Consider the following 27,896-nt stretch of genomic DNA (forward strand, 5'->3'; position numbering starts at 1 on the left):
ATGATAGAGCCCCAAACAGCACTAAAGACAAAACCACTGCTGATATCGACCTAAGGGCCAGAGGACATGGATGGTGTATTTCAAGTCCTGAAGTAAAACAAGTGCCATCAAAGATTACTATACCCAGCAATGGTAGACTGCACAGTCAAAGGAGAAATAAAGACCTCCCAAGATATGCTCCCACCAAGGGAATTCATGAACACACACTAGCATTGCAAAGGAAGCTGAAGTGAATCCCACACCTGGGAGTGGAAGAAGATAGACTACCAAAACAAGAACGTGAGAAAAAATAAATCCCAATACAAGAGCACACATTTAACTGAGACTAGGGAAGAATCAGACATGATCAATTAGTATGCATCAAACGACAGAGATGAATAAGACAGGAAGAATTAACAAAAGACATACAAAAAATGAGAAGAAAATCAACAAAATGACAAACCCGTGCCTTTTAATAATTGAATATAAGTTGCTATTTCTCCACTTAAAGACATCGATCTACTACTTGAATGAATAAAAAATAAGACCCCAAAATATACTGCCTCAAGAACCTAACCTCTCCTATAAAGATACACACAGAGTGACAGAGAATGGAAATGACAAGTCCAGCTAAGGGAGGCTGAGTCTGATATGAGAGAGTCAGGACCTATCAAGACTCTGAGTGGATAAAGTAAAAAACATGATAATTTGTTAATATTTTGACTACCAAAGAAAGAACACCAGTGACATATGATCTGTTATTTTTAAGATTCAAAAAGTGTTTCTTGTTCACCATGAAGATTCACACAATTTCCACCCAGGTTATCATTGAAAACCACAATTTTCCCACCTTGCAACTGGCATCTCAGCAGTACTTTGCTTCTTTGATTGTACACTTCATGGCTACTCAATCATGCAGGCCCATGTCCATTGACCCAGCTGCCTGTCATTGGGCTGTCATCCACATGGTGATGCTACTCAGTGCTGTGGAGCGGTCTCCAGACATGTGTGAGTCCCTGAGTACAGAGAATGACTCAGAGGCCTGCACTCTTTCATGTGCACCAGGGAGAAGCTGCCCCTCTCCTTCAACTGCTTCCCACATGTGCCCCTGTCCTGACCATCAGCACAATGTCTGCTGGGTGAGGTGTGAACATAAATGTGCACATCCATCATTTCCACGTGGCTCCTTTGGATGCTACCTCTTCTTCCAGCATGATGGAAAGGCTGCCCCTGTCCTGGGTCAGGAGATGGTTCCTGAAGTGTTACTCATCTGTTTCTCCAAGGTTATTGACAGGCTCTGTGCAAACACCCCACACCTCTGGAGCCTGGGGGATGTAAGGGCCTGTTTCCACTCACTGCCCAGGTGACACACTCTGAGGCTAACCTGGACTCTTGAGAGCAGTGCAGCCCTGTGATCCTGCAGGAGCCAGGCAGGGGGGACCTTCCCACACACGTCACACTTCTGCAGGATTTCATTATTCTCCTTTTTTGCTTTTAATATTTTATAGTTCTCACTGTACCTTTATTTTTATTTTATTTTTTGTATGTGGTGCTGAGAATCAGACCCAGTGCCTTACACATGCTAGGCAAGCTCTCTACCACTGAGCCACAACCCCATCCCAGGATTTCTTAATTCGAGAAGGACTGATGGAGTCTGAATCTCATTCATGCTTTCACCACAAGCGAGGCAACAAAACAACTCCAAAGCTGTAGAGAACAAATTTGGCACTATTCTCACCACCACCACCAGAGACCCCTTTGCTGCTGTCCTCAGCCAGCACAGCACAGCCACAGGTGTGCTGCCACCTCCTCCTCCTATTTTCCCTCCATTGCTTTCCTTAATGATCTGTAAACCCAGATTACTCAGATGCCATTTCCAGAGCACACATTCTAGGTGGGCAGAACTTCATTCTCCTGGGGATCATCTTCGCATTGGCCCAGATAAACTGCATTCCCACACCCTTGGTGCTTCATTCTCTCAGGTAGACAAACAAGGATGATCACAGCATCGCCCCTTCACACAGGAGGAAACCAAGCCTCTGGTGAGACACACCCATCACATGGGCCAGTGATGGAGCCAGGATCTTGTCCAGCAGTCTGTCTCCTAGGGCCCATGTGTAGCCTGAGCTTCACCCAGACCAAGGCAACCAACCCCCAGGCCCTCTGTATATTTCACTTTGAAACTGGGCCAAATTGGGAGCTGACAGGACTCCTCTGGGTGCTTGTCTGGCCAGGCATCCAAGATTGCCTGGATAGCACTGGGGGCAGGCAGCAGAGTCTCAGTCCTCTCCTTGCATTTCAAATCGCCCTCCCAGGGAACGCTGGTGTCTAGGCTGTTGGGCTGCCCCTGCTGCCAGGGGACAGGCTACCTCAACCCCCAAGCCCTTGTGGCTGTCCTGACCAAGGGAACACTGGTCATCCAGCAGGGTTACCCCACAACTCTGTGGGTGTCACCTTCCTGCTGAGACTCTTCGAAAAGGCCAGAGCCCCAAACTGTGTGCACTCAAGCAGCCAGGAAGGAGACCTGCGGCAGACTTGGGACCAAGTTGCTCACTACATTTTCTCTTATGGACCCTGGGTGCTCATGAAATGTGGGGACAGGGGGCTAACTCCGGCATGGGATTGTCACTCTCCTAAATAGGTCTTGCAGGGGACTCTGCAGAGGCCCAGATCACCTTTTCAACCCAGGTGACCTGGGACATGTCTCTCATCCCTTTTAAGGAGCAGCCTCCAAAAGTCAGCCTTCTTGTGGGAGGAAGATATGGCATGTCTGTCCATCTGTCATTCTCCCCACCTACCAGGCTCGCTAGGCAAGCTCTAGCACTGAGCCCCAGGGCCAGCCCCTTGTCCTGTCTTAAAGACTCTTTACCCACACACACCTTCATCTGATTGGGCAAATGATGGTACTTGACACAATGCTGAGCCTAAAGCCCAAGCTCTGAGCTTTTAGATGTCAATTTTCTACCCTGCCTTTCTAGAACCTGATAGCTGTCAGTCTTAGAATGTGAACTTGAACAGTTGGCTCAGAAAAGAAAAAAGTGGAAAAGGGAGCAGGAAATTCTGCTAATAATAGATTGCATTTGTGCTACTTGCTTATAGAAAATGTGTTACTTCTTGTTTATTGTTATCTTAACATCTATATTTGCCATATGTGTGCCTAGGTGGTAAGATTTTCCTTGGCATATTTTGTTAAATGTCAAGAATACTGTTAAACTCAACAGTTTCAGTTAACTACACACTATGACATTATATCCTCACATTAGTCATGTTTTGTTACAAATGTCCTTTTTCTTTATCTCAAATCTCCTACTTCATTGGAATCAAAATTTAAACTACAAAAGATTCAGGTCTTACATTCATGCCAAGAAATAATTCTCTCATAATTTATTTAAGTAAAATTTCAGGTTTTAGCTGATAAAACCCCCTTTTTGGGGGGTGGGTACCAGAGATTAAACTCAGGGGCAGTTAACCACTGAGCCACATCTCCAGTCCTATGTTCTATATATATATATATATATATATATATATATATATATATATATATATATATATATATATATTTTTTTTTTTTTTAGAAACAAGGTCTCACTGAGTTGCTTAGAACCTAGCTTTTGCTGAGGCTGGCTTTGAACTCATAATTCTCCTTCCTGAGCCTCCTCAGCTGCTGGGATTACAGGCGTGAGCCACCATGCCTGGTGGTAAGACCACTTTTAAATCTACTATTTTCCTTTTATAAAATATTTTTTATTTATACATGGACACAGTATATTTATTTTTGTTAATTTATTTTTGAGTGGTACTGAGGATCGAACCCTGCCAGTGCCTCACATGTGTGTGGCAAGCACTCTGCCACTGAGCCGCAACCCCAGCCCAAATCTACTATTTTAATCAGCCTTTTTGCTGCCATGACTAGAAGATCTGACAACAACTTTAGAGCAGGTAGTTTATTTGTTGCTCATAGTTTCAGAGGTCTGAGTCCATGGACAGCTAACTACCTTGCTCTGGGCCCAATGTGAGGCAGAACACCATGTCAGAAGGGCATGGAGAAGAAAAGCAGCTCAGGATGTAGCAGTCAGGAAGCAGAAAGAGAGGGCTGCCTTCACCAAGGACAAAATATAACCTGCAAAGCCACATCCTGAGCTACCTATCTCCACCAGCCACACCCTACCTCCTAAATTGCAACCAAGGTAATCCATTGAAGTGGATTAGTGAGCTGATCAGGTAAAAATGCTCATCACCCCATCATTTCACCTCTAAACCAACTTCCAGGGTCACACATGTGAGCTTCTGCAGGACACCTCCAATCTAAACCACAACTACCAGAAAGGAACTGTATTTTGGTCACTTTCTGCATCACTGTGACCAAAATATCCAAATAAATGATGTAGAGGAGGAAGTTTGATTTGGGACTCCTGGTTTCAGAGGTCTCAGACCACAAATGGCTGACTACCTTGCTCTGGGCCAAGGTGAGGCAGCACAATTGGGTGGCAGAACCAACCTGATGGAAGCTGCTTAGGTCATGGTGGGGCCAAGAAGGGGAGAGAGAGGGAGGGGGAGAGAGAGAGGTGCTCCAGGAAGAATAACCCTTCCAGGACATGCTCCCAGTGACTCATTCCACCTACCTACACCCCACCTATCTGCTTTTACCACCTAGTCAGTCCATCCAAACTAGAATGAATTGATAAGATCACAGCTCTCATAATCTAATCATTTCACCTCTGGATATTCTTGAATTAACAGCAACTTTTGGGGCACACCACGGATCCAAACCTACCAACTCTCCTTTGGGAATCTCTGTATTTCATATACCAAACCTTTCCAGCCAAAACAAACTTTCTTCCTATTCAAAGGAAAAAAGAAAGCATGCTAGTCAACTGCATAACAGTTTTATCATTATTCCTGGAGACAGTAAGTTATGACAAATTTCATATGACAAATATAATTGTCAACTTATTGCAGCTGAATCTCTTTCCCAGTGCAACAAACCTGAGTGGACATCCACTCCTTGTCATTGTGGTACACATCCCAAAGTCTGCACCAAACCTTATTAATCACCCAAGTGAACTACTATTTATAGGAACAATTTTTTGAATCCAAAATTCCAGATGATGTAAATACTATCATCAGCTGCAGAAAATGCTTGGGAGCACTATGACATATGGATTTCTACCACCTCACCATGACTTCTACTCTGTTGACTGTCATATGGGATTCCCATGGATTTTGAATCTTATAAAAACTGTACATATAGAGGGAATAAGAGTTACACTAATTTGGACATTAAAGATAAACCTTTCTTAGAACCAGGTACTGAACACGACTCTATGCCCATGGACTCAAATTGGCCAGGAGAAAAAAGTCAAACTGATAATGAATTAAATACTCCAAACATCAAGTGAAGTAATTCACAAAGTACAGATAACTGTGCATACAGGGGGAAAACATACTGTCAGTCCCATCAGAGTATGATGATGCACAAAGAGGTTTGGGGGTTGGTTTGGATGTCTAAACCATTCATTCACCACCTTTTCTTCACAGCATAATCTTGATCATGTGTACTTTGGATATATTATACCTATTTTATGTTGGAGGGGGTTGCTGTCAGATGCAGAGGATGGAAATGACTAAAGCTGAGAACGAGCTCACAATGGCTAGTATCACTAACATCATGCAGGGATTGCTTCCTTGAAGGCTTTAGAACTATTTCCTTTTCCTGAAGACTATGTTCCTTTCTCTCAGACTCTCTATCAAATGCTATGATTGAGATTTTCAAGCTCTGTATGCACATTTTGGTACTTAGCCCAAAGGGTCCACTATGAAGCTGAACTTCTCTGAAGCCGCATATGTACTGGAGATGCTGCACAGTATAAGATCTTGGTAAAGCAGACCCTCATGACTGTGGAGGGAGGAAAATTGCACATGACAAGAAACATAATTATTTTGGGCTATCTCATGCCTTTAAAAGCTGTGTTTTCCAGGCATGGTGGCACAAGCTTGGGTGGCTGAGACAAGAGGATCATGAGTTCAAAATGAGCCCTAGCAAAAAGCGAGTTGCTAAGTAATTCAGTGTAACCCTTTCTCTAAATAAAATATAAAAAGGCCTGGGGATGTGGCTCAGTGGTCGGGTGCCCCTGAACTCAATCCCCGATACAAAAAAAAAAAAAAAAAAAAAGCTGTGTATTTTCAACTATTTTATCTCATCAAACATCCTTGTGATATTATGAAAATGTATCACTAAGCTTAGTCAACCTCTTCCCTATATCAATCTTAAAGCTACAAATTCTATAAGATAATTTCTGAAAACTATAAAGCAGGTCTCCTTGCCTGCCTACATAAGGACCCCAGTGAAGAATTTATTAAACCTACAGATTCATGGTCTTTGTTCCCCGGGTATAAAAGTTCATCAAAGCACTTCCATGGTGGAACATGTTATGAACAGTAACATGAATCTGTGTATTATCAAGGTCATGGTAAAACTACTAAACTAATTTCTTAGTTTGCTTCAGAATAAAATAATTTCTTATTTCCTTAAAAGCTACGTTATCATTTTGTGTCACCACTTTCTCAATATTTCTCTTGTGAAACAATGAGGAGCCCTACGTAGTGAAGCCTGGCTTGGGACACCTGCCTGGATGATAACAGCACAAGCATGAGTTGCCACGGTCCAGTAGGGGAGCCGATGGACATTATAACCCAGCATAGGTCAGGATATGCACATGGGGAGCAACTCTCCTGGAGCTGGCTACTGTTTCCAAATTTGGGGATGAAGGTACCCCAGAGGGAACCTGCAACCTTCACTCTCTACTTGCCTTCCCGTGCCTGCTGTGATTCCCAGTTGGCACTGGCCCTGAGAGGGAAACTCCTCCTTGGGGTCGCCTCCAACAGGAGGGGAGGTATAGGATGCAGAGAACTTCAGACACTGGGATTGCAGATTAGCTGGACTGTACCCTTTCTTTTTTCCTGCATTTTCCTTAGTGCATGATACTTACACGTAATGCTGTGATGTTATAAGGCAGTCACACATGCACAAAGTAGAACAATATAACTTTGCCATTACCCTCCCAGCATCTCTTCTTTTTCCTTATTCTTCCCTCCTCCTTGTGCCTGGTCCCTTCCTCTACTGATCTCCCTCTGATTATCATAAGAGCTCCCTCTATACATTTCCTTTCTTTGTAGCTTCCACACATGAGGGAAAACATGAACCTTGACTTTCTGAGTTGACTTTTTTCACTTCATATATTCTCCTGTAAATACCAATTTCATCCTTCTTTATGACTGAATGAGCTTCTACTGTGGATTTATCCCATGTTTTCTTATCCATACATCTACTGGTACACATCGAGGCCAGTTCCATATTTGAAGTTGTGCTCCTTTAAATCTGGCCATGCATGTATCACTATAATATCCTAACTTCAATATTTTATGTTAACTACCAAGCGATGATATAGCTGTATCATGTGGTTTTTCATTCCTAGTGTTTTGAGGAACTTCCTACTGATTTCCACAGTTATAATCCCTCCAAGGGTGTGAAAGTATTCACAATATGTCCAGTATTTATTATTGTTGTATTCAAATGACTGCCATTCTAAACAAAGTGACATGAAATGTAGTGTAGTTTTGATTTTCACTTCCCTGATTCCTAAAGATGGGAAATTTATCATTATATATATGTGTGTGTATTATATATCTGTATACTTATAATTTTTCTCATTATATATGTGTGTGTGTATATATACATATATACATATATATATATATATATATATATATGTGTGTGTATATATACACACACATACATATATATGGTCAAATGTATTTCTTCTTTTAATAAGTGTTTACTTAATTCAATTCTTTATTAATTGGGTTATTTTTGATTATAAGATGCTGGAGTTCTTTATGCATACTGGATACTACTATTCTCTCAGAAAATTTACTCTCTTCCTATGGGTTATCCACATTTTTGTTTGCTTTGCCTTGCAGAAAATTCTGAATTTGATGTCATCCCATTTATTAATTCTTCAAGTTAGTTCTCAACTTTCAGGAATTCTCCTGAGAAAATTGTTGCTTGTAACCATGCTGCAGTGTTGACTGTTTTCTCCTAGGAATTCATAGCTTATCATCTAACTCATAGCCCTTTGATCCATGAATTGAATTTTGTGCAAGGTGAAGGACAGGGATTCAGTCTCATTCTTTTACAAATGGATAACAAGTTTTCCCAGCCCATTTTGTTTTTTTTTAAAATAAAGGCTGTTCTTTCTCTAATATATTTTTGGCACACTTGTCTAGGATCAAATGACAATGTGTGTGGGTTTAACTCTTTGAATTGTATTGTAATCTATTGTCTTGTTTCTCTGGTTGAACATGTTCATGTTTTAAGAATATCCTCAAATTTCAGAGACCTATTTACAAATTTGTAAATTTGAGTATTACTATTCTTTAGTAGTTAGCTCTTTCAAACTTTAGGATTCATTTTCATATTAATAAATCACTTAAATGTGGATTACGTGTATCATGTGACCATATAGCATATTTAGTCAATCAACATGAATTACTAATTGCTCATCCCCTAATGCAATTTCTGTTTACAGTGTCTGCCTCTGAATGCACAGGAAGGAAGTTAGTATATTATGCAGATTCCACAGTATGAGCAGTTAGAATTCAGGAATTGAACGTATCTTGCTTTCTGGGACACTGTTCCCCATTCCCTTAACCTCAGTGACCACACCAGGAAACTGAAAACACAAGGTCAAATATGTGAATAATATTCATGCCTTCCCTTCACCTACCCTCCAGATGTGAGAATGTCAACAATTTTCCTCCAATACCTCATTCCAATATTATTCTCAATTATCCTTTGGGCATTCATTGAAAATAAGAACAGAGACATTTAGTCTAATGTGGCCTTAAGAGACAAATCCTTTAAAGACTCCATCCCATTGTACTGGACCCTGGTCCACGGAGGGACATGGTCAGTGGGTTCTCTCCCCATCTCTTTCCATTTCCCATTCTGCCGCCTCTTACTTTTGCCTTCCCACACTTCTCTTTCTCCAAGAGACAGTTTGGCCTATCATCTCATGGGATTGCTTTTCGTTCTTCTACGTCCACATTCTACCTGTATTCTTGAGATTTACAAGGAACAAAGAGGGGTGGGGAAGAACTGGGGAAGACCAACTGAAGAAGAACATCCTGTACCTGATACCAGGGGATCATCACACTTGTTGAGCTGGACGCATAGCATGTAGTATTCAAGGGTCTTGGTGAGCCAAACCCCAATAACAACTTCATTTGTTATTAGGTTGCTAGAACAGCCCATTACCCATAACTACTCTTCTCTCTACATAAAGTGCTTCTGAAAAATTGGGGGTATTTATTCATGCAAACTTGCAGGTTGCACAGGAAATCTCTTCATCTGATCCCCAATAGTGGTCATGTTCTGTGTGGTTCAATTAAAGAGTTTAGCTATCCAATAACCCACAATGGAAGCCACCAACTCAATCTTCAGGAAATGCACAAAATGCAGTGTCATTTTCTCCAAGGTCATCAAACCTTATTCTCATGAGAACTTTGCAATGCTGGTAGACAGCAGTGCTAAGGAAAACCCACAGCTGACTAGGGATTTTGCCCTCAGAACACTTGAGGTAGTAGCCTCTCTCATGTTTTCTTAGAAGCTATCATCATTGTTTTCTCTTCCTTTACTAATCAGTATCTGGACCATGAGGTACCAAAGATGTGAACCCCACCACAAGTGCACACTACAGTATCAAGGGAAGCAGCATCACAGAAAACAGAAAGACCAAAACTAAGGTCTGCACAATAAAACCTGCGAGGTAACTATGATATACTTAATTCATATTCTCTCTCTTCTTCCCAGCTGCCATGAGATAAGTAGGTCTACCCCACTTCACCATTGCATCCCATGTTCTGCTTGACCTCAGGGCTAAAGCAAGGCAGTCAGCCCATGATGGACTGAATGTTATAAAACCATGAGCCAAAATAAATCTTCCCTCCCTTTGGTTGAATTTTCTCTGGTATTTTCATCAGTGCAGTGGAAATCTGCCACAAAAATCAAACTGGAATTTATGAAAACTCTATCAGGTTTCTGGTTTAGTTTCTCACCCTGTGCAATTGTTCTTCAAAGGACCTGAAAAAAATTGAACATTTTCACACATTTCTTTGCTCCATTATCTTTCATGTATAGGAGGTAAATATCAGATATTTAGAGGGTTTCTTTTCCACTATGAGTGAAATGGCTTTTAAAGCAACTGGGAGCACTGATTTACCATATTTTTAATGTTCAGAGTTTCTGTAGTGTGAATACTTTCATGTATTTGAAGATGACCAGGAAAGTTGAATGATTTGTGACAATTATTGCATTCAAAGGGCATTTCTACATTACCATTTATTTAATACTTATTAGGAGTAAGGAAAGAAGGTATTTCTGATTGTTTATACTAGTATAGCTTTGTTATATTAGTATAGCTTTGTTCCTATGTGAGTTATTTCATGTCATAACTGCCACAAATAAAGGCTTTTCTACATTGTTTATACTTGAAGGGCTTCTAACCAGCATTTGTTCTTGTATTTGAAGGTAGGAAGATCAATTGAAGGCTTTCACATATTGTTGACATCCATAAGGCTTCTATCCAGTGTGAATTTATGATTGGAATCTGATAAGAATACATGAGACCTTTCCTTCATTGCTTATATTTATAAGGTTTCTTTGTAGTATGTGTGCATTTATACACTTGAAGGTGAGTGGAAATCTTTGAATGTTTTTCCAGATTATTTACATTCATACAATCTCTCTCCAGTGTGCGTTCCCTAGTGTTTTTCAAAATGAATTGGAATAAGGAAAGGTTGCACCACATTGTTTACATTCCTGAGGCCTCTCACCAGTATGAGTTCATTCATAACATGAAAATAAGCACAATCAGTGAAGGATTTAACACACCATTTACATTCATAGGGTCGTCCCCTGTATAAATATTTTTATGTACACAAAGCCCAAAGGTATAAGTGAAGGCTTTCCAACATTGTTTACATCCATAAAGTTTTTCCCCAGTATGAGATTTTTCATATCTTTCATAATAAGTCAAACTAGTGAAGGCTTTACCAAGGTCATCAATTTACACTTATAGGGCCTTTCTCCACAGAGATAGTTCATGTATTCAAAGGAAAAGGGGAAAAAATGAAAATTTTACCATACTATTTTTATTGATGGAGCTTATCTGCAGTGTGAGGCTTTCCATGCACAGGAAGATAAGTGGAACAACTGAAGGCTTTACCAGATTGTTTACCCACATTGGCCTTCTTTCCTCTATGAGTTCGTTCATGTGAGTGAAGGTGACTGGACTGAGTAAAGGCTTTGCCACACTGCTTACAGTCATAGGGCTTCTCTCCAGTATGAGTCCTTTCATGTATTTTAAGGCAAGTAGAACTACTGTAGGCTTTTCCACATTGTTTACATTCATAGGGCTTTCTTCCTGTATGACTTCGTTCATGTGAGTGAAGGTTACCAGATGTAGCAAAGGCCTTACCACATTGTTTACATTCATAGGGCTTCTCTCCAGTATGAGTTCGTTCATGCACTTTAAGGGGACTGGAAAAAGTGAAGGCTTTCCCACATTGTTTACATTCATAGGGCTTCTTTCCTCTATGAATTGCTGTATGTGTGTTAAGCTGACTAGATATAGCAAAGGCTTTCCCACATTGTTCACATTGATAGGGATTCTCTCCAGTATGTGTTCGTTCATGTATTTGAAGGTAAGAGGAAGTAGTAAAGGCTTTTCCACATTGTTTGCATTTATAGGGCTTCTCTCCAGAATGAGTTCGTTCATGTATAAGAAGGTGGGAGTAAGTAGTGAAGGCTTTTCCACATTGTTTGCATTTATAGGGCTTCTCTCCTGTATGAGTTCGTTCATGTGTGTGAAGCTGACTGGACTGTGTGAAGGCTTTTCCACACTGCTTACATTCATAGGGCTTCTCTCCAGTATGAGTTCGTTTATGTATTTGAAGGTAAGAGGAACTAGTGAAAGATTTCCCACATTGTTTACATTCATAGGGCTTTGTTCCTGTATGAGTTCGTTCATGTGCATGAAGGTCACTGGATGAAGCAAAGGCTTTCCCACATTGTTGACATTTATAGGGCTTCTCTCCAGTATGAGTTCGTTCATGTATTTGGAGGTAAGAAAAACTACAGAGGGATTTTCCACATTGTTTACATTCATAGGGCTTCTTTACTGCATGAGTTCTTTTATGTATTTGAAGGTGACTGGACTGAGTGAAGGCTTTGCCACACTGCTTACATTCGTAGGGCTTCAATCCAGTATGAGTTCGTTCATGTATTTGAAGGTAAGATGAAGTAGTGTAGGCTTTACCACATTGTTTACATTCATTGAGCTTCTCTCCTGTATGAGTTCGTTTATGAATCTGAAGATAAGAAGAACTAGTGAAGGCTTTTCCACATTGTTTACATTCATATAGCTTCTTTCCTCTATGTGTTTGTTCTTGTGTGTATAGCTTAGAGGATATAACAAAGGTTTTCCCATCTGGTTCACATTGATTAGGGTTCTCTCCAGCATAAGTTTGTTCATGTTTTTGAAAGGAACTGGAACAACTGAAGGCTTTTCCACATTGTTTACATCTCATAATCTCCCCATTATGAGATTCTTCATGTACTTTAAGATTAGCCAGACTAATGAATGCATTTCCACGTTGTTTACATCTATAAGCCGCCTCTCCATTGTGAGTTTGTACATGTAACTGAAGATAATTTGAAGTACTGAAGGCTTTCCCACATTGCTTGCCTCCATGTATCTTCTCTCTGGTATTAGATCGTCGAGATTTTTCAATACACCTGGAACAAATAAACTCTTTTCCACATGTCAAACATCCATACAATCCATTTACAGTGTGCTCCGACACGTGTTTTTGAACATTTGTGAGAGAAATAAAGGACTTTCTGTTCTGTTTAAATTCATATGGCCTTCCTCCACACTCCTCATCCTCATGTGTTTTGTTTGCAGACAGAGACATGATGTGCCTGTTTAGGAAAACATTATATATGAAGACCTGTCCACACATACTGCTTTCACATGGAATTTCTAGCAGGAATGTGCTTTTAAGACTAAGATTTGGAATCTCCCTGAAATATCTTTTTAAATTTTTCCAGAGCCTACCATAAGATTCCTGTAAAAAACACCCCAAAAAAACCAACTACAAGTACAATTTATGGTTGGCTAATTAACAATATTATATTTATTTTTTAGGCATTGGACTTACACTAATATCAGGGAAAGTACTGGTTTTCTGACATGTCTAAACTGTTTGAAAGTCAATATCATGACTACTTTGTGAGACTGCTTCTCCATAGCTACTATGAAAACAGTGGTATTATAAATGCAGTTTGTTAGCTCTGCCAAAAAAAAAAAAAAATCAATTATTTTGAAAACACTAAATGTGTATCTTACATTAAAGTTCATATTTGGGTTTAAAAAGAATAAATATAGTTCATACCATGCTTGCTTACTTTGCTTGTTTGTAAAATTATAGGATATGCTAGGATTCCTTCAGGGCTCTCTGTTTCTCTCATGAGTACAAGTTACCTTAGATCTATCCCAGGATTTGTGTTCTGATCTTCAGCACTTTGGTTCTCCCATCTGAATCCTAAAACGTACACCCAGAACAGTGATTAAAATTATCATAATTTCAGAATGGATTATGGGATTTACAATATGGATAACTAAAACATAAAAATAATAAAAGAGGAAAAAAAAAAGAATTATGGTATTTATGCTGTACAGTGCACTGACATTAGGCCCCATTTATTCCTAAAAGTACTCCCTTTCCACCTTCTAAATCCATGAGTAGATTGAAGACGCCATCAAAAGACTACCAACCAAGAAAAGCCCAGGACCGGATGGGTATACAGCGGAGTTTTACAAAACCTTTAAAGAAGAATTAATACCAATACTTTTCAAGTTATTTCAGGAAATAGAAAAAGAGGGAGCTCTTCCAAATTCATTCTATGAGGCCAACATCACCCTGATTCCGAAACCAGACAAAGACACCTCAAAGAAAGAAAACTACAGACCAATATCTCTAATGAACCTAGATGCAAAAATCCTCAATAAAATTCTGGCGAATCGAACACAAAAACACATCAAAAAAATTGTGCACCATGATCAAGTAGGATTCATCCCTGGGATGCAAGGATGGTTCAACATACGGAAATCAATAAATGTTATTCACCACATCAATAGACTTAAAGATAAGAACCATATGATCATCTCCATAGATGCAGAGTAGCATTCGACAAAGTACAGCATCCCTTTATGTTCAAAACATTAGAAAACACTAGGGATAACAGGAACTTACCTTGACATTGTAAAAGCTATCTATGCTAAGCCTCAGGCTAGCATCATTCTGAATGGACAAAAGTTAAAGGCATTCCCTCTAAAATCTGGAACAAGACAGGGATGCCCTCTATCACCACTTCTATTCAATATAGTTCTCGAAACACTGGCCAGAGCAATTAGACAGACGAAAGAAATTAAAGGCATAAAAATAGGAAAAGAAGAACTTAAATTATAACTATTTGCAGATGACATGATTCTATACCTAGAAGACCCAAAAGGGTCTACAAAGAAACTACTAGAACTAATAAATGAATTCAGCAAAGTGGCAGGATATAAAATCAACACGCATAAATAAAAGGCATTTCTGTATATCAGCGACAAAACTTCTGAAACGGAAATGAGGAAAAACACTCCATTCACAATATCCTCAAAAAAAATAAAATACTTGGGAATCAACCTAACAAAAGAGGTGAAAGATTTATACAATGAAAACTACAGAACCCTAAAGAGAGAAGTAGAAGAAGATCTTAGAAGATGGAAAAATATACCCTGTTCATGGATAGGCAGAACTAACATCATCAAAATGGCGATATTACCAAAAGTTCTCTATAGGTTTAATGCAATGCCAATCAAAATCCCAACGGCATTTCTTGTAGAAATAGATAAAGCAATCATGAAATTCATATGGAAAAATAAAAGACCCAGAATAGCAAAAGCAATTCTAAGCAGGAAGTGTGAATCACGCGGTATAGTGATACCAGATTTCAAACTATATTACAGAGCAATAGTGACAAAAACAGCATGGTACTGGTACCAAAACAGGCGGGTGGACCAATGGTATAGAATAGAGGACACAGAGACTAATCCACAAAGTTACAACTATCTTATATTTGATAAAGGGGCTACAAGCATGCAATGGAGGAAGGATAGCATCTTCAACAAATGGTGTTGGGAAAACTGGAAATCCATATGCAACAAAATGAAACTGAATCCCTTTCTCTCGCCATGCACAAAAGTTAACTCAAAATGGATCAAGGAGCTTGATATCAAATCAGAGACTCTGCGTCTGATAGAAGAAAAAGTTGGCTCCGATCTACATATTGTGGGGTCGGGCTCCAAATTCCTTAATAGGACACCCATAGCACAAGAGTTAATAACAAGAATCAACAAATGGGACTTAATTACACTTAAAAGTTTTTTCTCAGCAAGAGAAACAATAAGAGAGGTAAATAGGGAGCCTACATCCTGGGAACAAATTTTTACTCCTCACACTTCAGATAGAGCCCTAATATCCAGAGTATACAAAGAACTCAAAAAATTAGACAATAAGATAACAAATAACCCAATCAACAAATGGGCCAAGGACCTGAACAGACACTTCTCAGAGGAGGACATACAATCAATCAACAAGTACATGAAAAAATGCTCACCATCTCTAGCCGTCAGAGAAATGCAAATCAAAACCACCCTAAGACACCATCTCACTCCAGTAAGATTGGCAGCCACTATGAAGTCAAACAACAACAAGTGCTGGCGAGGATGTGGAGAAAAGGGTACACTTGTACATTGCTGGTGGGACTGCAAATTGGTGCGGCCAATTTGGAAAGCAGTTTGGAGATTCCTGGGAAAGCTGGGAATGGAACCACCATTTGACCCAGCTATTGCCCTTCTCGGACTATTCCCTGAAGACCTTAAAAGAGCATGCTACAGGGATACTGCCACATCGATGTTCATAGCAGCACAATTCACAATAGCTAGACTGTGGAACCAACCCAGATGCCCTTCAATAGATGAATGGATAAAAAAAAATGTGGCATCTATACACAATGGAGTACTATGCAGCAATAAAAAATGACAAAATCATAGAATTTGCAGGGAAATGGATGGCACTAGAGCAGATTATGCTTAGTGAAGCTAGCCAATCCCTAAAAAACAAATACCAAATGTCTTCTTTGATATAATGAGAGCATCTATGAACAGAGCATGGAGGAAGAGCAGGAAAAAAAGATTAACATTGAACAGAGACATGAGATGGGAGGGAAAGGGAGAGAAAAGGGAAATTGCATGGAAATGAAGGGAGACCCTCATTGCTATACAAAATTACATATAAGAGGTTGTGAGGGGAATGGGAAAATAAACAAGGAGAGAAATGAATTACAGTAGATGGGGTAGAGAGAGAAGATGGGAGGGGAGGGGAGGGGGGATAGTAGGGGATAGGAAAGGTAGCAGAATACAACAATTACTAATAGGGCATTATGTAAAATTGTGGATGTGTAACCCACGTGATTCTGCAATCTGCATTTGGGGTAAAATTGGGGGTTCATAACCCACTTCAATCTAATGTATGAAATATGATATGTCAAGAGCTATGTAATGTTGTGAACAACCAATAAAAAAATAAATTTAAAAAATAAATAAATAAATAAATAAATCCATGAGTAGGTGAATGGGGGGACTCCCGGGTGCTCTGTCTTTCAATATGTAATGAAACATCATCCTTACCTATAGAAGCCAGGTTTCGAAGGACTTCCTGCATCACATCTCTGTAGAGATTCTTCTGGGAAGGATCCAGCAAAGCCCACTCCTCCTGGGTGAAGTTCACAGCCACATCTTCAAAGAACACTGAGGTCTAAAATATCATCAAAAAAAAAAAAAAAAAAAAGTAGTGCAGCATATAAATGAAAAAAATAAAGGTCTATCAACAATTTTTAAAAATTTTTAAAAAGGGGGGGGCTGGGCCTCAGCAATAGCGCATTACCTGGTATGTGTGAGGCATTGGGTTCGATTCTCAGCACCACATATAAATAAATAAAATAAAGGTCTATCAATAGTTAAAAAAAATAATAATAAAAATGTAGTGCAGGCCATGAGAGACTGAAAACATAGGGCTCTATTCTAGACATGTGAGATGTTCTCATGATTCTATGGTCTCCAAGTATTTAGTCCATATTTGTACTCAGGGCTGGGACTGTAGCTCAGAGACAGAGTACTTGCCTAGCATTTGTGAGGTACTGGGTTCAAGCCTTAGCACGGCACAAAAATAAACACATAAAATAAGGCATCCTATCTGTCTTCAACCAAAAAAAAAAAAGAAAAAAAACCAACTGCTTTCTGTCTACACTCACTTCCTCAAAGAGAGGCATTCCAATATAAGATCTAAACTGATCCATAAAAGTATCAGCAGAGCAAAAACACCCTTCTCATTGTGGGGCAAAGGTATAATAAGGTATGTTCCCAGAACACCCCTACCATCTTCATAGGGTGCATGTCTAACACCACCAGTAATAATGATGCCCTACTATCTCATGTTGGAAGAGAGGTAGTATTAGTCTGGATAGTGTCTATCCTTACAAAAGGTTGCTGACAAAGTTGCATCTTTGCTGGATTGGGGAACTAAAAATTTGGGAAGGATCCCAGCAAACTGAATCTTTACTTTCCTTTGGAAATTCTATTATTTTGTTCCACTCTTATGTTAGAACCTAAAGAATCAAAGTCCTTCCCACCAAAACAGAACCCTCTGAGCAAAGAATCTAGGAACTGCCCTAGTAGACCACATTTCATCCAGGTACTCACAACATGGTAACTGGGGATTGAGCTCATCCTGTGTGACTACAGCAAAGAATAAGTAGAATTTGTAGGTGCTTTACTCAACATCAAATTTAACCAACTGGTAAGCAACAACAGTGATCAATAAACAATTTGATAATTTCTTCTGATTAATATCAAGATACAGTTGGATAAGTGTCAAATACCTTTACTGACATTTAACAAACAGAATTTCTAGTAATCACCAGTAAGTACTTTTCCAAGCCAAATGAAAATAAGAAATGTGTAAAACTATCCAACTATGGTAGACAGCAGACTGTTGGCTTTTCCAATATATAGTCATGTGCCACATGACTATGTTTTGGTCAAAGACATTTGGGGTTAATAATGGGCTACATATACATGGTATTCAGTAGTAAAGGGATAACTGATGTGTTTATAGTGGTGGTGGTACAAACAAACATATTGCATGATCACCTTTGGTATCTTGTAACCTAAGATGCTGTGCAAGGCTGTGCCTGGGAAGCACTGTCTCCACAGAGCCTAGGTCTGTAATAGGCTATTCCTTCTAGGACTGTGTAAACACACTTTGCTGTTTGTGCAATGGGGAGAAAGAAAATGAATTTTTAAGTTGATAATTTCTTCTGATTAATTATCTAATTATTTCTCTGCTAATCCTATGCTATTTCCAATAGTATATCTTAGATGTTCTTTATTTATAGTCCAGTGTCACTTAAACATTGTGACTATAAACAAAGAACATCTAAGATATACTAGTGGAAACAGCATAGAATTAGCAGAGTGATAAACCAAGAGAACAAAAGAAAAAAAAATCAGTGCCTTGGAATAGATAGATGAGTAATAACATAACAAGTAAGGTATACAAGTGGAGACATTCACAAGCAAGTCAGAAGATGAGTCAAGACAAACAGGTATCTAAGTTTTAAAAAATGCATTACTTCCCTCCATTCCATAGACAAAATATAAATTCATTACACATTCTGATGTGAAATACAAAACTAAAACACTTTCAGAAGCTTACAGGAAATATTTTCCTAGAGGAATAGGGAAAACATTTTCACATAACAAGAGTAAGCAGTAATGAAGAATGAGAAATTCAAACATTAAAAGACACAGAGAGTTAGGGTGCCTAGCACGCGGCTCAGGGAATCGAATGCAGGATCAAAGCCAGCCTCAGCAACACAGCAAAGCCCCGAGCAAATGGGCAACAGCCTGGCTCTAAATAAAATATTAGAAGAAGCTGGGGATGTGGCTCAGTGTTTAATTGCCCCTAAGTTCAAACCCTGGTACAGAGAGAGAGAGAGAGAGAGAGAGAGAGAGAGAGAGAGAGACAGACAGACAGACAGACAGACAGACAGAGACATGGAGAGATGGAGCACGTGCACACACACACCAGGGCCCAGAGTCAGAATAATCAACATATGACTAAAATAAGAAATAGCCAGACGTGGGACAGAAGGTGAAAGCTACCTATGGAGAAAGGACCACCTCTGGGTGCAGAGAAGCCCAGGAGAAGGCCAAGCAGATGAGCACTGACACCCACTCCAGGCCCAGCACCCCTCAGTCAGGATGTGGGTAGTGGGGAGAGCAGGGTGGCTGCTCCCCTAGTGGTATTTCCTCACACCTGAAATTTACCATGACCTGCAGCCCAGAGACTTTTTCTGTGTATTGTTAGGGGTCCTCACAAATCCACTACGTCTTACCTCCTGAACTGCTGCCAGGCTCACAGTCAAGATCACAAGAAACTGCCCTTTGCTGCCAGCACAGGGAGGAAAAGGAGCCATTTCCAGCACACCCAGAGAACTCTATCCTCCTGAGCCTACATTCAAAGGAAACTACTTCTCCAAGGCTGAGTCACCCAAGACATTATCAGCAAAAACTTCTGGGGAGAAAGAAACACTGAGCCCGGCTCCCCTTAATCTTCCTGCCTAGGTCAGGGAGGAGGAAGGGCTGAGGCTCTTAGAAAAAAAGCAATGAAATGATCTCATAAGTAGAAAATTCTAAACTGTGCATGCGCTGAAGAAGAAAATGCAAATACCTGGAACTGAAAAATAAAGCCAAGCTGTACACCACCACAATAAACACAACACACTTACATCCACTAAAACACAAGCAACCTGAAAGCCATCACAGAAGATCAAGAGTAAAAGTATTTAGAAATTACCAAGAAGACTTAACAAAAACCACAAAATGTTTCTGAAAGAAATGATACACATAAAAATATCTAGCGTTTGTGAGCTCAAAGAATTGTAAATCTGCCTAAAAATCAACCATGAGGTCAATTCACTGCTTTTTATATTACCAATGACATTTTTATACAAAATAAGAAGTACTATTCTAAGATTCACGTGGAATTGAAAGAAACTCAACAAAAGAAGAAGAAAAATAAAATGTAAAGTGATTTCAAAACCTGCTTTAAAGGAGTAACAAAGGGAGTATAGAACTGGTTTAAAGGCAGACACACAGAGCAGTGAAGGAGGACAGGGGGACCCAGGACCATGCAGATACACAGAAGGAAATGATGTCTCTCAAGGGGCCAGGGTCATTCCAGGGGACCAGGATCTCTGGAGAATGAATGGCTGGGAAACTGGATGTTCATGGCAGCACCTAAAGTCAGAGGCTCCCTTCACAGCACACGCATACATGAGATCCATGGGGACCAAAGTCCTGAAGTAAGATGTGAACCTCACCAATTCTTAGAAGAAAATGCAGACCACATGTCTCACAACACTGGATTTGGGGATGGTTTCTGGGATATAGTACCATCCATTTGATTCATGAGAATAATAGACAAACCTAATTTCACCAAAAATAGCTTTTAGTCCTTTCATTTGCAGCAATGAAGCCAGCACTATTGAATACCATCCTAAGTGAAATAAGTCAGGAAGAGAGAGAGACACCGACTGTGTGTTCTTACACAGCAAAGCTCCAAGTTGGCTTCACAGAAAGTACAAGGGTATTCACCATAGATGAGGAGGACAGAGGAGAGGGGACAGCAGGCCTGGGTATCAGGTACCAGAGTCCACTCAGCAGGAGCCAGCACTTCTGCTCTCCAGCAGAGAAGGTGGCCATAGTGCACAACATGACACTGTGGTTTTCATAATAAAGCTTGGGAGCAGTCCACTGACCCTAAGAAATGATAAATGTTAGGAATGGAAGAGCTAGTGCCCTGATCTGATTAAGATGCAATGAAACAGGTGAGCAACCAGCTCATTGCACCTCATCCACATGTGCAACGTACAAGTGAATCAGCATTAGAAAGGAAAATGTTGTCCTTCATAGAACACCGTCAGCAGGTGAAATGGCACTGGAAGGAATTGTAGAAAATACCTGCACATTGTGCATCTGGAAAGCAGTTGAAAACTTCCAAGAATGAAGAAAAACCAGCTGACAAAGCTCAAGTCCTTCTGACAAAGCTCAACTCCTTCTGACATGAGGATGCAAACCTAAGTGTAATAAAATGAAACACCTTAAAAAGTGCCAGAGATCTACAAAACCTACACTGAAGGCTATTCAGAAGGATGAAAGGCTGTCTCCATGACAACAAAAACAAGTCAAGGATGCCTGCTCTCACCACTTCCAGACAACACAGCAAGAGGAGTGCTACCTGGGAAGCCAGGAAAAAAATCCCTGTGTTCCAGACCTCAGCCAACTCACGAAGCCCCAGACAGTGGGACAAAATAAAGCAGATGGAGGTGGGCACAGGAAACTCAGACTCAGACTATCACCTGCAGAGAGAACAGCCACAGGCACCAAGATGGGAAGAGAAAGTGCAGCCTCTGCACCCTTTACTGAGGTTCTCCCCATCAACACTGACCACCTGACACAGTGCACATCTCATTTGCATTCCTGCTTCCTAGAGTGTCTACTGCAAGTGGACAAGGACATCGGATGGGGTTTTTTCAGATGCTGCTCCTACCAGAAAATTGGATACGTTGGTGTAGATGGATGGATACCTGATAAATCCCAGGGCTCTTAACACATACTCAAATGCACACAGGTCTCACACAAACCTCATGGCAGGCCCATGAGCCCTCAACTTTCACAGACTGAAGTGATCAACCACATCAAATAGGTCAGAGTGGTGGCTCCTGGAACCCAAGCCATTTCCCAAAGTTGGGGTAACCCAAATTAGTTCACAATGTAGGTCCACACGAAATCCTGTGTTGCAATATTTAAACCAGCAGTACACTAAAGCCTGCGTGTATCCATGAGCAAGATATGTTCCCCAAGTCAGCAGTGAAAAATTCATATACAAAACTCAATGAAAATAAACTAGTAATCAAAAATCAACTTCTAGGCGGGCATGGTGGTGCACATTTGTAATCCCAGGAGCTTGGGAGACTGAGAAGGATCCGGAGTTCAAAGCCAACCTCAGCAATGGCGAGGCACTAAGCAACTCAGGGAGACCCTGTCTCTAAATAAAATATGTTGGGCCCAGGAGTTGAAAAGCAGCCTATGTTACATATGTGAGGGGCTCTCAGAGTTCAGCACACTGAATCCAGATACCATGGTTAGTTAACCGCACTCAGCCCCATCACCATGGTAATTGTCCTCCCCATGCACAGCATGTTCCTTTCCTTCTGCTTTTCTGCCACTGACCTATTAGCCCATTGGCTGCCCCTCATAAGTATGTTGGTAGCTCATTGGATCATTATAAAAACTTTGCCTATGCAATAATAAAGTGGATCGAGTTCTGTGAAATTGGTCTCTGGAGGACTTTTCGACTCTGTCACCACACCCTCCTCAGGTGTTTGGTGGGCTTTGGCTGGTTCAAGAGAGCCCACATTTGGCACCTGCAGAGGGACCTAAGGCAAGCAGGTAAGTGCAGGTATTGGACCCCAGGGAAACAGGGAAAAATGGGCAACTTACCAACCTCCACTAAGGACTCACAGCTGCTGCGCACCCTCCTTAGCAGGAGAGGATTAACACGAAATAGAAAGGAAGCCCAAATTTGGGGACGTGGTAATTGACACCAATCCCTGGGTGAAAGCAGCTGATGTGTTTGATCCAAGTATATGGGAAAGAATTATGGTTAATGCAAGGCAAGCAGAAGTTAGGCAGGGATATACCCTGCCTCTTCATTCCTTTCCAATTGTCACAGCAACACAGCAATCTCTGGGGCACAAAGGGTGTAACTCGTTTGGTTATGGCATCAGAGGCAGGGGAACAAGGAGAACAAGACAAAGGGAGGAAGAATCACAGGTAAGCTCTGATGCAAAGTCCTTTGAACCACAACAAACAGAAAAGGGGCCAGACACGATTAAGCCAAAGAAAATTTACTGCTCTTCGTCAAATCTAATGGGACAGTTACAGATAGAGAAGGTAAAAGGGAGAGCCTTATAGGCCCCCTTCCACCTTGGCCAGTACCCGCTCCTCCAAGGTCAGAATCTAATCCATTCTCAGACTTAGGTTGAACATGGGGTGCCTATGAACAGGAGATACCAACTGCGTTCCCAGTCAATGAACCCCACCCCTCAAAGGCCACTACACTGGTATCCTCATGTCCTAGCTATATTAAAGGAGTTTAAGAAGGCAGTGAAGAAAGACGGACCTAGGGGTCCCTTTGCTGAACAAGACCTTGAAACCCTTAGCCTAAGTGTAGACTGCCAACAGGATTGGAAAGATTTGGCAAGAGCCACCCTTGAGCCATCCACATACCTAAAATGGAAGGCATTTTTCTATAATGAATATGAGCAGCAAGGAGGTCGCAACTTCATCGCAGATGTTAACCTCCCAGCTAAATGCTTGCAGGGAGAGGGAATCTGCTGTTCCCCTGTGGTATAAGCTACAGGTCTGCCAAATTATTTCAACCAGGTGCAACTCTGCCTTAAGAGCCTGCAGGAAGTTACCAGCTGGAGGAGGAACAGTTTCTATACAGGGACTAAGGCAGAAAGCCACTGAGGACTTGCCGCAGTTTATCTGTAGAGTAAACAAGGTGGTAGAAGGGAAGGTATCCCATGTAGGAGCTAGGGAAGCCCTAGCCAAAGAGTTACTCTGGGAAGGATTAAACAAGGAGCATAGGGCTGCCATCGCACCAGTGTGCAATGACACCCCAGATGACTGGATTTTGGCCACCCAGGACATAGGGAGACAAACGGCTCAAGCCTCTCTGCTGGCCTCAGCCACGACAGTTGCATGAAGGAGGGACAAAATAATAATAAAGAAAGAGGTTGCTCCATTTGTTCGGGATATGGAGGAACAGGACATCTCCAGCGAGAATGCCCAAATAGCCCTAGCAAACCACGTGCACCTCCTTCTATTTGCCCGAGATTCAAAAAGGGATGACATTGGGCTTGACTGTAACTGAGCAAACTCAAGGGTTACACATTTCCACCAATCCGCCTAAAGCCTCTAGATTATTTTCAGAACTGACTAAAGAGGCTAGTCACAGATGCAAAAGCTGTGTACCTTTTCTCCCCATCAGATCCTTGCAACCTACAGGGGTAAGCTCTTGAGGGCTCAAATTCAACACCCTTTGGCAGATGAATGTTACTCATTATTTGCCTTTTGGCAACCTTAAATACATTCACGTAGTCATTGATACCTACTCAGGTTTTATTATGGCTACACCTTCTACTGGAAAAACTATGAAAAAAGTCATCTTCCATCTGCCTAAATGCTTTGGGATCAGGACAGTTTCTTTCTCTAGAAAAACTGACAATGGCCCAGCCTATGCAAGCAAAATCTTCAAGAAATTTTGCTCTACCTGGCACATAAAATGTGGAACTGACCTGCCCTACAATCCTTAGGTTCGGGTATTGTGGAACACATACACAGAGAACTCAAGACCATGCTCCAAAAGCAGAGGCGGGAAACTACACTAGCTCCCCACGATGCTATGAACAAAACCCTATTCACTCTAAGTTTTCTCACCATTTCAAAATTTTCTATAGAAACAGCAGCCCATAAGCTTTGGGCCCCCCTCTTCTGGCCCCTCCATCTACCTATGGTCTCATGGAACGATCTTATAACAAGGGCATGGAATAGTCCAGGTCCCGTCCTAACCATGGGTCAAGGGTTTACATGTGTTTTTCCAGAACAGGCGCCTCACCCCATCTGGGTGCATGCCAGAAGTGTCAAGCCCTGGACCCCCAGAACCACCAACCAAGAAAATGAAGGAACTAACTCTGGAGGAAAGCAAAGGACTCAACAACACAAATGGAACTCATGTAAAGTAACCTGGGGTGATATTAAAGGTCTTGTTGACCACAGCACCAGAATGGCCCCTTCACCTGCTGGCATCCCCATCCCTGGGCCTATGATGGTGGTCCTATTGTATGCAGTGCTCACTGCTAACAGTGAAGCTTCCTGTCAGGTAAATTGGGCTTTGGTCACTAGGCCACCACTAAAAGTGGTGGCCAATTGGGAAAGACACCTACCTAAGCTCTTTTCCAAAACTTTAATCTTATCGATCCTGAATTAACTGTGCAGTGAAATACCAGCATTTCCATGCCTGCTCTGCCCATTTGTTTCTCCATAGTTGATAATGACACCTACAATCAGGACAAGGACAACCCCCTTTGTTTTGCTTTTGCCAATGAAACTATTGTAGATAACTATAATAAGTCACATGTTGGGCTGTCTGTCACTGACCTTAGAGTTATAGTTAATGCTACATAGAGCCATAGACTCCCCATTGGCAAATGAAAAAAACACTTACTGCCAACATGTCCTAAGATGCTTTTTGGGAAGTCCCCCTCAGATAATGACACCACTCCCTGGAATCAATGCATCACATCTAGAACTCTTCTACTTGATAAGAGAAATATCTCCAGGGAAGAACAATGCCTGTGCACTTGGGTGGGCACAGCTCCCTGCAATTCATCTAACAGGCCGAAAAGCCATACGGGCTACTGCAGCACCTGCTACATGGGACAATCTGTTACTAACTGTTATGCAGAAATACAATATGGCATGATGGTTATCACCATAATATTGCTGGCTGCTAGACCCATCAAATGGGCAGCAGACGGCTGGATGATGGGTCGATGTTGAACCAAGGCCCTAGCCATGGATTTACCTTCATCCCAAATGATACCCATACCCACTATGCACAAGCTTGTGTTATGCCACCCTTTGCCATGGTAATAATCAATGATACTGATGGCAAAAATATCACTCATACAGAGATCCCTTGAGCAGTCAATAAATTGTCTAACCCCTGCTATGAAAGCTAAACCTATATTTTTCTTCAGAGTGCCCCCAGAAATCTGGCTTCCAGTGACCCTGTCCAGACAGTGGAGGAGTCCATGGGACATGGAGATGAAGAACCTTCTGAATGAGATCCTGCACCAGACAAGGCGTGCAATTAGCCTCATCATCACTGGAATTACTGCCCTGGTAGCTGCCATCACAGCCACAGCCATTGTCACTGCTTCCCTCACTCAGCAGCTTGGAAGGCTGAGACAGGAGGATCACAGGTTCAGAGCCAGCCTCAGCAATGGTGAGGTGCTCAGCAACTCAGTGAGACTCTGTCTCTAATAAAATACAAAATAGGATGTGGCTCAGTGGTTGACTGACCCTGAGTTCAATCCCCAGTACACCCCCCCCCAAAAAAAATCAATCCTACATGTGGTTGTTTAAACAAAACAAAAAAATCACAATATGAAGTGTGAGAGAGAAAGGTACAATAAAATACATTCTCAGAAATTACAATATTCAGGCAAGGTGTGGTGGTGAACAGCTCAAACCCTAGTGATTTAGGAGGCTGACGTAGGAAGATCACAAGTCAAAGCCAGCCTTAGAACTTGGCTAAGTCCTAAGTAACTTAGAGAGAACCTGTCTCTAAAAAATAAAAAGAGCTGAGGATGTTGCTCAGTGGTTTGGCACTACCATGTTCAATCTCTGGTATCCAAAAAAAAAAAAAAAAAAAACCCAAAAAACTAGAGTATTCAGATGGGCACAGTGGCTCAAATCGCAGGGATTTAGGAAGCTGAGGTGGGAGGATAACATGTCGCAGTCTATGCAGGGCTACATAGCAAGAACCTGCTTCAAAATAAAAAAAAGATTGGAGAATGTAGCTCAGTAGTACATTGTCCCTGTATTCAATCCCTACTACAGAAAAAAGAAGAAATGAGTGTTCACAGCACCCTGGTATACCAGGGTGGAAGCCCACCAAGGCCAAGAGAAATCCTTTCAGAGAGGACCAAGACCCATATGCTCACCACAGGCTGCTCTCCAGGCTCAGGTCTACAGAGAACTGAGGCTGAAGGGGTTTTAAACAGCATGACCATGTGTTAAAGCAGCAGCCCCAGCTCCACTATCCACAGGCCCTGGAGGAGCTGAGCTCTTGCTGTTTCTTGTTTTCTTTCCAGCTATTTCCTCATGGAACTCCATTAAAACTCAAGCTCAACACAAGCTAAGAGAGACCCTCTGAGTACACTGAGCAACTAAACTACTGTCTCCAAAAATACTCTGGAAAGTCACTACACACAATGGCTACAGTCTACAACAAACAAGGGCAAACTCTGAATAGAGGGAAAAACTGACTTAAGAGGAGAAACGAGTATAATATTCAACCACCCACTTTGCAAAAGCAACAAAATAAGGAATACACATAAAGAGCAAAGTACATCTCACCAATGGGAAAAACATGCTTGAGTTAAACCACTACTGAGAAAACATGGACACTAGATTCACTAATAAGACTTAAAACCAACTGCCTGAATCTTTTAAGATGTACGACCTACAACAGGTCAAAACACCTGATGAACAATTGAGAGACTCACATAGACACTCGGTGAAATCCAGTGACAGAAGGAGTCAGTGGCATCGTCTGACAGTGAGTGACAGCTGGAGCACACAGAAGAGCTGTCGTGGTGTCAGTCTAGCTCAACAGCACACCCACCACAGGTACCTCTAGGGCACTTAGCCAACAGCAGCCCAGCACACATCCTTCTCAACATCACAGGGAAGTCTCCACGACCAGCCACCTTCAGCCACGACAGGCGTTAGTGCAGAAGGCTACCAAATCCCAACATGGCACCAGGA

The 27,896-nt window shown here is 41.3% G+C and overlaps 3 protein-coding genes across 3 annotated transcripts in view; 1 reads left to right on the forward strand and 2 right to left on the reverse strand.

Moving 5' to 3' along the window:
• Nucleotides 1–27,896, forward strand: part of LOC308655607 (uncharacterized protein) — an 801,622-nt gene that overhangs the window by 208,908 nt on the left and 564,818 nt on the right. The gene's annotated exons all lie outside the window — the stretch shown is intronic.
• The window catches only part of LOC308655630 (uncharacterized protein), an 84,041-nt gene that overhangs the window by 49,843 nt on the left and 6,302 nt on the right, over nt 1–27,896 (reverse strand). The window lies entirely within an intron of this gene.
• LOC308652357 (uncharacterized protein) lies at nt 5,793–21,897 on the reverse strand (the record flags this gene model as incomplete). The annotated part of the gene is made up of 5 exons (XM_081300107.1): nt 21,234–21,897; nt 16,839–16,965; nt 13,584–13,644; nt 11,781–13,021; nt 5,793–5,875 (listed from the first exon to the last, which is right to left on the reverse strand). The coding sequence occupies exons 1-5, from the start codon at nt 21,246–21,248 to the stop codon at nt 5,793–5,795; spliced, it is 1,527 nt and encodes a 508-aa protein (XP_081156233.1). The 5' UTR covers nt 21,249–21,897.

Source organism: Spermophilus citellus, assembly GCF_964194105.1.
Source record: "Spermophilus citellus genome assembly, chromosome: 1".
Classification (NCBI taxonomy): Eukaryota; Metazoa; Chordata; class Mammalia; order Rodentia; family Sciuridae; genus Spermophilus; species Spermophilus citellus.